General features: G+C 32.6%; 2 protein-coding genes across 2 annotated transcripts; one reads left to right on the top strand and one right to left on the bottom strand.

Moving 5' to 3' along the window:
• The first annotated feature begins 1,620 nt into the window (after positions 1-1,620).
• Positions 1,621-3,232, top strand: LOC131626311 (expansin-A10-like). Its single transcript, XM_058897145.1, has 3 exons — positions 1,621-1,859; positions 1,990-2,302; positions 2,622-3,232. The coding sequence occupies exons 1-3, from the start codon at positions 1,715-1,717 to the stop codon at positions 2,923-2,925; spliced, it is 762 nt and encodes a 253-aa protein (XP_058753128.1). The 5' UTR covers positions 1,621-1,714; the 3' UTR covers positions 2,926-3,232.
• Positions 3,233-6,193: 2,961 nt separating this feature from the next.
• Positions 6,194-10,679, bottom strand: LOC131626285 (mini-chromosome maintenance complex-binding protein-like). The gene is made up of 14 exons (XM_058897118.1): positions 10,403-10,679; positions 10,216-10,329; positions 10,010-10,123; positions 9,798-9,920; positions 9,663-9,710; positions 9,064-9,183; positions 8,792-8,947; positions 8,526-8,600; positions 8,291-8,404; positions 7,911-8,113; positions 7,690-7,825; positions 7,305-7,532; positions 6,831-6,898; positions 6,194-6,751 (listed from the first exon to the last, which is right to left on the bottom strand). The coding sequence occupies exons 1-14, from the start codon at positions 10,568-10,570 to the stop codon at positions 6,637-6,639; spliced, it is 1,782 nt and encodes a 593-aa protein (XP_058753101.1). The 5' UTR covers positions 10,571-10,679; the 3' UTR covers positions 6,194-6,636.
• Positions 10,680-11,016: the final 337 nt, after the last annotated feature.

Raw genomic sequence — 11,016 nt, 5'->3', positions numbered from 1 at the left:
TCACATGAGAAGGCAACAAGACTAATAGATATATACTATTCATATATAAAAGAGATGAGTTAAACGATAAAAACAGAACAAAAAATAAGCTTATAGAGATGCATTTAAAGAGGACATAAGACCATATTTCTCCCCACAGTTAACACCATCCAACTTTGGGACCAGTTTATTGAGCAGAAGTTTTAGCTAGCTTCTTCATCTTTGTAGATTTGTTTAAGGATAGCTTCTCTTTTTGAGATATTTGTTACTTATCAAGAGGATAATTTTTCGAGGTTTTCCATTTTGTAGGATTGTTCTTTATTTTTGTCTTTATCTTCTAAGTTTTTTAGAATACATGCATAAACAGAAATTTCTACCTCTATTACAAAAATATGGTTAGTTTCATCAAGGATAACATGTACAAATTCTTCTAAGTCATGGTCCTTTTATATTTTCAAAAATATTTTAAAAAAAGAAAAATAAATTAGTTCTCAAGTTTTAATGACCTTGCATATAGAAGAATCAAATCATACTCTATTACACTGTCACATAATTTACTTAATACAAAATAAATTATGTTATAAACTTTGAACTGTCAAAACAACTCATAGGTAGGATTAGAATTCTTATCAATAATGTTAGAACAAATAATTTTATATTTTTTGTTATCATAAGAAGCAAAGTCATCTTTCTTAGAAGTAAAAGAAGAGAAAATGTTTTTATCTTCGATTATATGATTTGAACAATTACTATCTGAATACTATTTTGAGTTGTCAAGCTCATCCGAATCACAACTTGATTATTTTACTTTTGATATTTAAATATTTTTAAATCTCTCACACTAGTGGAATACAAATTGTTTTTAGAAATCTAATATAAATCTTAATCATGATTTTTCTTATAAAATGAGATGAAAGAAGAAATATTATTTATATTATCTTCAAAGTTTTTTCTAATAAAACAGGATAGATTAATATGATGATTTTACCCTTATAATTACATTTAAAAATATTACATTTAAATGTGATATCCACGTAGAACATATTACTACTAAACATCTTATCATTATTTTTCAATTCATAATATATACCAACTTTATTATATTTTATTCTTTTATTACCTAAGAATACTAACCAACAAAAAAAAAATTATTGTGGTGCCCGATTCTAGATGAAGAAATTCACAAATCTACCTTTTGTAATTTCTTCTTGCATCTACACAATTTGCAAGAAATAAATGCCATTAAGTCTTCTTTGTTTGGTGCACACCAAGTTGGACGTATATGCGTAGAGGGCCGGTTAGATAACCCAAAATTAGTGTCCATTTATTTTATGTAAGCCGTAATTTCAGGGAACCTAATTAAGAAGAAATACACATTTTCATACGTAACAACCACTTGAAAAAAATTAACTAACATAAAATAAAAAAAGATGCAAACAGTTGAGAATTGCATGTGCCAAGTGGGCCCGTAGATTAAGCAGTTGGTAGTGTAACCGAAACATTTCCATGTGCACATATGTATAACTTTTTGTTGTTTTCTCTCTCTCTCTTTAGACCCTAAGAAATTCTAACACAAGACCCCATATGGCCATATCTCACTCTTTACTCTCCCCAACCTATGCTTAAATTTCCTATATAAACCAAACCAAACCTTAGATAATGCATTAAGCACCACCAAATACTAAAAGCTCTTTCCCCTATCTCTAAAGTACTAAGAAGTAGTAGTGTACTCACAATGGCTTTTCTAGCTACCTCATTCATTTTTATTCCTTTCTTTCTTCTTACCTTATGCCTTGAAGGCACTTTTGCTGACTATGGAGGTGGATGGGAAAGTGCTCATGCCACATTTTATGGTGGTGGAGATGCTTCTGGCACAATGGGTAAGTTTAACTATCTTATACTAGTTGCTACGTTGGCTCAGCGTGTAGTTCAGTTCTTGTCGTTTCGATTCGTTTTAAATATTATTTTATTTTACGTTGAGTTTTTTTAATGAAAATTTGAAAATTGCAGGAGGGGCTTGTGGTTATGGAAATTTGTATAGTCAAGGCTATGGAACCAACACTGCTGCACTAAGTACTGCTCTTTTCAACAATGGATTGAGTTGTGGGTCTTGCTATGAGATGAAATGTGCGAGTGACCCTAAATGGTGTCTTCCTGGAAGCATATTGGTCACTGCCACAAACTTTTGCCCACCAAACTTTGCAGAGTCTAACTCTAATGGTGGATGGTGTAACCCTCCTCTTCAGCACTTTGATCTTGCTGAGCCTGCTTTCTTGCAAATTGCTCAATATAAAGCTGGAATTGTTCCTATTTCCTTCAGAAGGTACATAGATAGACCCAAGAAAATAAAGTCAACCATGTTTCCTTGTAATTTTAATAGTAAAATACTAAATCACTAACATAGACATGAATATCAAACATAACACACTGATACTGGACAGACACACGGACACGTAGACAATGATAATAATTTTAAAAATTAGAAGTAATTGAATGTAACAGCTTGTATTAGACACCAGATACATCTTCAATTTAAAGTGTCAGTGGTACATAATTTTTAGCATGTATCTTCAATTTAAAGTGTCAGTGGTACATAATTTTTAGCATGTACTAACATGACTTTTTTTGTGGTCTTAAAACAGAGTCCCCTGTGTGAAGAAAGGAGGAATAAGGTTCACAATCAACGGACACTCATACTTCAACTTAGTTTTGGTAACAAATGTGGGAGGAGCTGGAGATGTTCATTCTGTATCCATCAAAGGATCAAAAACCGGATGGCAAACCATGTCAAGAAACTGGGGGCAAAACTGGCAAAGCAACAACTACCTTAACGGTCAAAGCCTTTCATTCCAAGTCACTACAAGTGATGGCAGGGTTGTCACTAGCAACAACGTTGTGCCTAGTAATTGGCAATTTGGACAGACATTCACAGGGGCACAATTCTAGAAACATAAGTTCAGTTTGTGTGTGTAATATATTGCATTGCATTGTTTCCTTTGTTTTAGATGGAAAGTGTGAGGGAAAAGAAGGTAGATTAGGAGGAGTTAAGGCCAAAAAATTTGGTCAGTAATGCTGTGGTGGCATATATGGCACCCGCTAGCTAGGCCTAATATATAATATATAGTTGCTTTTTGTTTCATTAAGTAATTGAAGGTGATGGTGATTTTAATCGCCTTGTATATTTGATCCCAACTATGGCTTCAAACCAATTTGGGAAATTTCTCATATTAATTTGATGATGAATTTTAGTTTCTATTCTGTTTCAAAGCTTTTCGGTTGCTTGATTAAGTTCTTACTCAATTTACTTGTCATGTGTTTGTTAAGCTTGTGACAAAAAAATAAGTTAGGTCTTCTTTTTTTATTATATTTTTATTAGGGGGTATAATAGAATAAATTCAAGGCTCGCATAGATTAATAATAAGACTTTATTATAATTTGTAAAAATTGATATTCTTCTTAAGCAGCACGTGAATTTTAAAAAATGCTTTTTAAAATTGAAAGTGCATCTCCGAGACGCACTAAAACCTTGAAAGTTTAACTTTTTGTGAACAAAACTTTACATAAGAACTTTGAATTAATCGGAAATACAACTACGGATAGAAACGGTAAATACATCTCCAAAAACACCTCACATTTATATGGATTTTTAAGACTTATTTGACGTTTACACGCTGAAATAAATTAGAAATACACTTACGGAATGGAATTGAAAATGCATCTCCGAAACAGACTAAAACCTAATAAAAAAATGCATTCCAAAAATGCATTTCTAGTTTCCAAAGCATTTTTGGAATATCTCATAAAATGGGTTCAGAAATTCTTTATACAATATAGGTTCTTTTGACTATAATGATCCTTTAGTTCTTTACAAATACTAGATGTTGGGTCCATTCACATCACACTATGATAAGGGCCAACAGTAAAAGATGAGAAGAATAAAACAAGCCCAAATACATAATCCCATTAATAAACTAATTAAGTTTGACAACTTGTTAATAAAAAAATTTAGAAGGTGTATTGAATTGAAATTAAAAAAATGATTTTTTTATTAAAAAAAAAGTCTAATAAATTGAAATGATAGAAAACTATCATCTCAACATATTATATAAGTATTTTAAAAATAAACATGTTATTTTAATACATGTCTTTATTGATCCTGTAAAATTAATTAAATACACGTTTTATTTTCTTTTATAAAAATCATGTAGGATTTCAATCAAAAAAATTTAAGAACGTAAACTTCTAATATTCAATTAGAATTTTAAAAATATTTAAGGCGTCTAATAAAATTGGATAATATTCAACTGAAAATTTTCACAATTTTTAAAATTATCATTTAGTATTTAAAAATATAAAAGTTTTAGTTATTTTATAAAACAGATTTTTTGAAACATTTTAATGTAAAATATGAATACTAACACTCTCGCATAATTTACATGGTTGGACTGTTTCTAATTTTAACAATAATTGATATCTTTCCACCATTTTTCTTTTGGATTTTTTTTATTCATAAATATTGATAATTTTTTACAATATACATAGTCAAATCTTGTCAATTGCAACCACTATATTGTCAAATCTTGGCGTTAAAGAATGCAAGATTATTGCAACAACATACTGCTATGTGATCGTTTCTCCACAAGTCTTCACTTGATTTATCAATCTTGTAATTCTCATTGTGAATTCGCAAATTGTTTCATTCTCCTCATTTGAATCAACTCGAGTTGCCTTTTGTGAGTTTGTAACCTCACAACCTTCGTCTTGTCATCTCCTGCATACATCTTATCTAAGATTTCTCACGCTTGCTTCGATGATTCGTAATCATCAATTTTCTCAAAATTATCCATATCAACGCATTGATGAATTAAAAAATAGCGCTTTGAAATCTTTCTTATTTTCTTTTTCTTTAGTAGCATCTTCAACAAGAGGATTCACACCATTCTTGACCACATTAAGAATGTCTTGGTAACCAAACAACACCTTTATTTGCTTGTACTATTTGTCATTCGCATCAAGGATAGGTAGATTTGTAGGAATTCTTTCATTGGAGACAGAAGTCGTGTTTGCACCTAGATGGATTGAACTTGGCTCTTAATACCATACGTTGGAATTTTAATAGCATTAATCATTAATGAACTACCCAAAATGATATTTATATAAAATACAAGATGGGGTACAATTTATTAAATAATTAAAACTAAAACTCTTATGTAATCGGTTGCACTATTATGTCAAATTTTAACTAAATTGTTTTAAGTGTAACGGTTGACACCGGTTGCACTTAGCTATTGTAAATTTCTGTTTGACAATTTAAAAAAAGGTGAAATCGGTTGCACTATTATGTCAACCGGTTACATGCACGTGAATTAGTTTTTTCTCTTAACAGTTGAAGTGTTAGCCTTACATTTACATGTTCACCCCGTATTCAATTGCTGAGAAGTTCACCACTTGAATTCACACATAATTTTGATTCCGATCCTAAACAAATCTCAACGAAGATATTTATTCAAAAAATTCAAAAATGAGTTCCATTCGAATTTTTCAATAAAATGAGTTGCAGGTAGGTAACTTTACCCCTAGCATTATCTCTATATCCAATATTTATCAAAATATTTCATTTATGTTCTTTTCTTTTTATTATGAAATTCTTTTACTTAAAAATTTTTGTACCCCTATATTAGTTTACCAGATAATTTTAATTCAAATACTCCCTCTATTCTTTTTAATAACCAAATTTAATTTTTTTATTTCATTTAATAAATGATATATTTAGACTACTTATAAATTATTTAATAAATTTAAAAAATAAAAAATTACTTATAAAAGAGAATAAAAAAAGTATTCTTGGATAAGATGATAAATTTTCTTCACCAAATAACTTAATTTGTTCACCGGATAATTTAATTAAAATGTTCTAATATTTTCAAATTGTTCATAAGACTCCGATAGCTTTCAAATTGTTCACCAAAAAGTGTTTTGGTGATTTAATTTGGTGGTTTCATCTCTTGTAGTTTTGTCTTACTATAATACTAAGACTAGAGGAGGATCAAGCTGGCAATGTATGATTTTTCTTAGTCAAGAATTGCGAGAATTAGAACACGTTTTGGGCATATAAATATTAATTTATTTAGCCAAAATTAAAATCATTTTTCTCACTAATTTATAGTTTTTTGGAAACTCTGGTTCTAATTAGACTCAAACTTGTAATAAACATGCAAGTTTTCTCCCTTTCATCTTTACTAGTATTTTATGAAATTACTACTCCATTGTCCTCATTACACCACTTTCATAGTAGTATCTTTTATCTTTTGTTACCAAAAAAACAACTTTAATAGAATATAATCGAGAAAGCTTCACGAGGAAACTGAGTATATTTGCCCATGATGACATGTAGGAAATGGCTGTCACTAGACCTAAATAGCAACTGAACCAGAAATTCGTTTTTAATGACTATCTGAAACTGAAATGGCATCATATTGCTTTTAACGAACGCAGAACTTATGGAACGAACTATTTGATTCTTTCTAATTCTCATTCATAACTTCATAGTGCTGCGTAATAGGTCTGACATTCATTTCCATGATTTTACAACAGAAATTTAGGCGTCAATAGTAACCTTGTATTGAGAACTTTGTGTACACCCAACCAATCAGTATTTCATTTTAGCCTCTCTCTGCGGAGTCTCTCCAATTCCCTGGCCATTTGCCAATGTTCAAGCGACATGCTGGTCTCACCATAGCTCAAGGACATGAGGCGGCCCATTGTTAACCATCTGTAAAGATAAAAATAGGTAAAGATATGCTACAAGCAAAATACTACAATACATACATGATACATGTCACTCAATCTACCTGCTAAAATCTTGTATACTCAAGCTCCTATCTGCTTGTATGGCATCGACTAAATCACTTTCTACCATCTGGAAACACCCATATCAGGGAAAAGGCTTAGTATTATACATTCTCATCATAAAGATTAAGGTAGCTTGAAATGACTATTAGAAAAATTGAGTTTCCAAATAGTAATGATGGAACTAGAGTGCCCTGGAATCGGTTGTAAATAACTGAATACTAGTAATTGCAACTCATGTCCATGTTTTCAGCCAATATACTTATAAATTGCAGTGGATAATGTAAAAATCAAATTTAAAATGCCACTTCTGTTCAAGTTTGAGATGTCAGTTCATTAGTATTTTTCTGTAATGTGACTTCCTAAGTTTTTGTATTCTAAGAGTAGGGCTGATAGCTAACGCAAAATCTTCAACTGATTTATTTCTATCCTAAAGAATCTTTGTTTATAAAAATTGTTATAAGCATCACACATACCTTCTCCATTCCTGATTCCATGCAGTGTGGCAATTGTCTAACAGTACCTAAATACCACCTCCAAGCTTCCAAAGTTTCTGCTGAAACAGCTTCGGAGCAATTGGTTGCTGAAGGCCTGATAGGTACAATAACATCAGCTGGCAAGATATTTGATTTCCCCTCAGACAAAACTAGCAGTTGGACATCAGTCGCCATTTCCATTTTATAGTACTTGAAATCATAATCCACCTGAAATGCATACAGAGGGTATGTAAGCATCACCTTTGAAAAGTAATTAATAGAAAATGGAAAGTGTTTAACAAACAATATTCAGAGTGCAGAGAAATTTGTCTCAGGAATGAAAATTCAACGTATAATAGAAAGCTTGACCATGCAAAAAGATTACCTTTTGATTTTCCATTAAATTTTTCAACAAACTGGCATTCTCTACACCGACAGAATTGAGAGTTCCAGCTTCTAATTTTGTCTCATCAACAATCAAATGAGAACCTTCAGCTAGTTGCAAGACTCCAGTTTCTAATCTGGGGCATTGACACAAAAACTTGTAAATATATCTGTATACTAGTAAGTCCATGATCAGAAAGATTATCAAATATGAACACATACCTATTTTTATCATAATTTTTTTTTGGAGCGAGAGAAGCAGTGTTCAAGTATTCCACTGTAAGGGGTATGCAATGTGTGAAAGGCACAAGGTTTTTGACGGCAAGGTTTAGTTGCTTTCCAAATATAGACGCACTTTCTTTGTTAAAACAAGTAAAATTTACTGAAAACTTTCCAACAGCAATAGCATCTACCCTGGCTTGCACCTGGTCAAAAGCAAATTAATCCTAATACAAACACTATCAAGAGTGGAGGGGAAAGGAACAGAGATGTATAAAATGACTATCGTGTGTAGAAAAGGGAAACATGTGAGACAAACAATACTCAAATCATTTACAATGCTTGAAAAGATACAAGGGGATAATCTAGTAAGAACTGCATACCTTGGATAGGAGATGTAACAACATGAAATGAGCAGCAACATCATCATTGCCTAGAACAGCTGAGAGATATTTTAGCAAAGACTCCCTGATACCTTTGACCAAGTCAGGTTTTAGCTGTGATTTCAAGAACATTATCTTTATCAAGGTGTTTTTAAGTTACGAACTATCCCAAATCAAGATGTTAATTGCAAAATATAAAGCATTTAATTGTGAATAAATCCATTTGGGTGTGTACCTCTATAATAGGTGTATTCTGAAGGAAGTCCAAAGTTGAAAGTTTCCTGTGAATAAGACAATGAAGCCTTGGTACCTGCGACATAGAAGAGAAAATTGCAAACAAGCATGTTAAAATTTATAAACCAGATGCTAAGAGAACATGGGAACTATATACAACTGCATATTTAAACTTCTTTTATGGCAAATTCAATTGGAACAGCCACATGCAAGCCTCTTACTATTCTCATTGACCAAGTGCCCTCTGGGGTGATGATTTATACATACCTTGTTAGGTGGGAAATGATGCAAGGGATCTTCACTAAGTCCATTCAATAAATCCCTATCTTCACAGTCGTCCTGAAGCTCTAGATCAGATGTAAGGATACCCACAAATTCAAAAATGTCATTCAGTCTCAGTTCGGACTCTGGTGTATCATATATCTGGCATGGCATCAGAGGAAAATGAGGAAATAGATATGATATGATTCCATGAAATTAAGTGAAAAAAAGTTAATCTGTATCATAACAATCTAAAACCTGAAGACAATAAATCTTACCTTCACAATACAACTAGATGAGTTGCCATTGAGACAAGGCATTAAACTCATACAAGAGCCGGCAGCCTCGGGTACAGCACCCTGAGATTGAGGTGCAGGGGAAGGGCGTTCCCCTTCTCTCTATAAAAGAAATAGAGAAACCAATTCATTAAGAAACAAAAGTAGAAGGTTGAACCAATTATCAAACTGAAGTAGTTACAAAATATTAATCAAATAGCAAGCACATTCAAAACATATACTGGTAAAACACCACTAGATCTATTATCAGTCAGCTATTCAGTATAAATCATAACACTCAAGTTACAAACTGAATAGAGTACTCAATAAACTACTCATGATTCCATAAATCAGAACATGTAAACTGAATAGAAGTCTAAATAAACTACTTGTGATTTCATAAATCATAACTTGAAAGCTAAATAGAATATTGAATATTTGAGGGTCTAATGGGATCAAAATTCTGTAAACAGAAATTAAAAAAATGAACATAATTTCTAAGAACTCTAAACAATATATCCAGAAAGACAGTTCTTCGATGATAATTTCCTATCAATCGAATTCATAACACATAATTGGAATTGGATGAGAGAAATTCATACCATTCTTTTAGAGTTAGGAGAAACCTCGCCGACCTCATCATTCTCAACCTGTGAATGAACAGTCGGTGAGAAAGTTGAATAATAAACTCCCAATTAATCCAAAAAAATCAAATGTCAGGGTTAGCAAGAATATACATGCATGGCAGATGACTCGTCATCTCCTCTCCTTCGTTTTTCTCTTTGATCTGATGTACAATCCATCAATACGTCAGCAACTGTTTCTGGTGTAGATTCTGCCCACGGACTCAGTCCCGGAATCTATGCATAAAGAAAGGTTAAACCTTAGAAAAATCCAAAGCGACACAAGAAAAAAACCTAAAACTCAGCAACAGCAATCAAAAGCTCACCGGAACACAGCAAAGTAATCTACGCTCCCAGATCTGCGTATCAACCGAGGAACCCGTCGGAATAGGATATTGAGCAAAATCCGTAAACTTATTGGTCCTCCACACGGAACCATCCTTCAATATAAATTCATATACCCAAAATCAATCCTCAATTAAGCAAGCAATTCAAACAATAAAGATAAAAAAAATGAAAATAAAAAAGCTACCTTGAAAGTGCCAACATAAAATTCATTTCCCAGCATGTCCTGAATCATCCCACGGAATCGAACAAGAGTATTGGGCTTAACGTACTTGATTGTAGCTGGGGTGAGAAGCGGGACCTAATAGATTATAGGGTTTAGTCAAAAGGAATAATTAGGGTTTAATGCTGGAAGAGAAGAAAGTGAGTGTTACCTGAGAGAGTTGTGATTGGTCGGAGAGAAAGTGGCGGAAGAGATCGATGGCACCCCAGTCGCGGCCGTTTAAGGAGGTGGGATCGGAACCGGAGGATATGGCGGTGTCGAAGGTGGATCTGACGACACCGAGGGGGTTTGCCAGTAAATCGTATTGGGGGCCAACCATTATGGAATCGGTGAGTTGTGAGTGGGAAGTGGATATGGATATCGGAGTTCGTAGCGGTTATGTTCTGTGGAGCAGCTTTGTAGGTTTTCTGTTTCCCGCCAAATCTTCTTCGGCCGATCCTTCCCGCCATTTGTGAACCTTCCTCTTTTATTATTATTATTATTATTATTATTATTATTATTATTATTATTATTATTATTATTTTATCAGAAAAATATGTATGAAAGATAATTGTTTTGCCACGTGATTAGGGTCGTAAATGGAGCTGAAGAATCGAAATTCATCCAGGAACTGGTCCAATGGAATCGGACAATTGGACCGACCGAAACAAATGTTGATCTGGTAATGGATATAATTTTAATTCGTATACAGAACAGAGAACCGGACCATTTATCCAACGGATACCCGGTAAGCATGCATATAAATTATTTAGTTTTTTTAATTCA

The sequence above is a fragment of the Vicia villosa genome, unplaced genomic scaffold, assembly GCF_029867415.1.
Source record: "Vicia villosa cultivar HV-30 ecotype Madison, WI unplaced genomic scaffold, Vvil1.0 ctg.000282F_1_1, whole genome shotgun sequence".
Lineage (NCBI taxonomy): Eukaryota > Viridiplantae > Streptophyta > Magnoliopsida > Fabales > Fabaceae > Vicia > Vicia villosa.
The sequence above is the reverse complement of the archived record's forward strand: the minus strand, read 5'-3'. Positions and strand labels throughout refer to the sequence as shown.

Bases quoted from the DNA above. Each gene is read 5' to 3' on its own strand.
- LOC131626311 (XM_058897145.1), top strand. From the start codon at position 1,715: ATGGCTTTTCTAGCTACCTCATTCATTTTTATTCCTTTCTTTCTTCTT. The intron at 1,860-1,989 runs GTAAGTTTAACT...TGAAAATTGCAG, and splicing joins AGATGCTTCTGGCACAATGG to GAGGGGCTTGTGGTTATGGA. The intron at 2,303-2,621 runs GTACATAGATAG...GTCTTAAAACAG, and splicing joins GTTCCTATTTCCTTCAGAAG to AGTCCCCTGTGTGAAGAAAG.
- LOC131626285 (XM_058897118.1), bottom strand. From the start codon at position 10,570: ATGGTTGGCCCCCAATACGATTTACTGGCAAACCCCCTCGGTGTCGTC. The intron at 9,184-9,662 runs GTATGAATTTCT...TTTCTTTTATAG, and splicing joins CTCCTAACTCTAAAAGAATG to AGAGAAGGGGAACGCCCTTC. The intron at 8,948-9,063 runs GTAAGATTTATT...ATGCCATGCCAG, and splicing joins CATCTAGTTGTATTGTGAAG to ATATATGATACACCAGAGTC.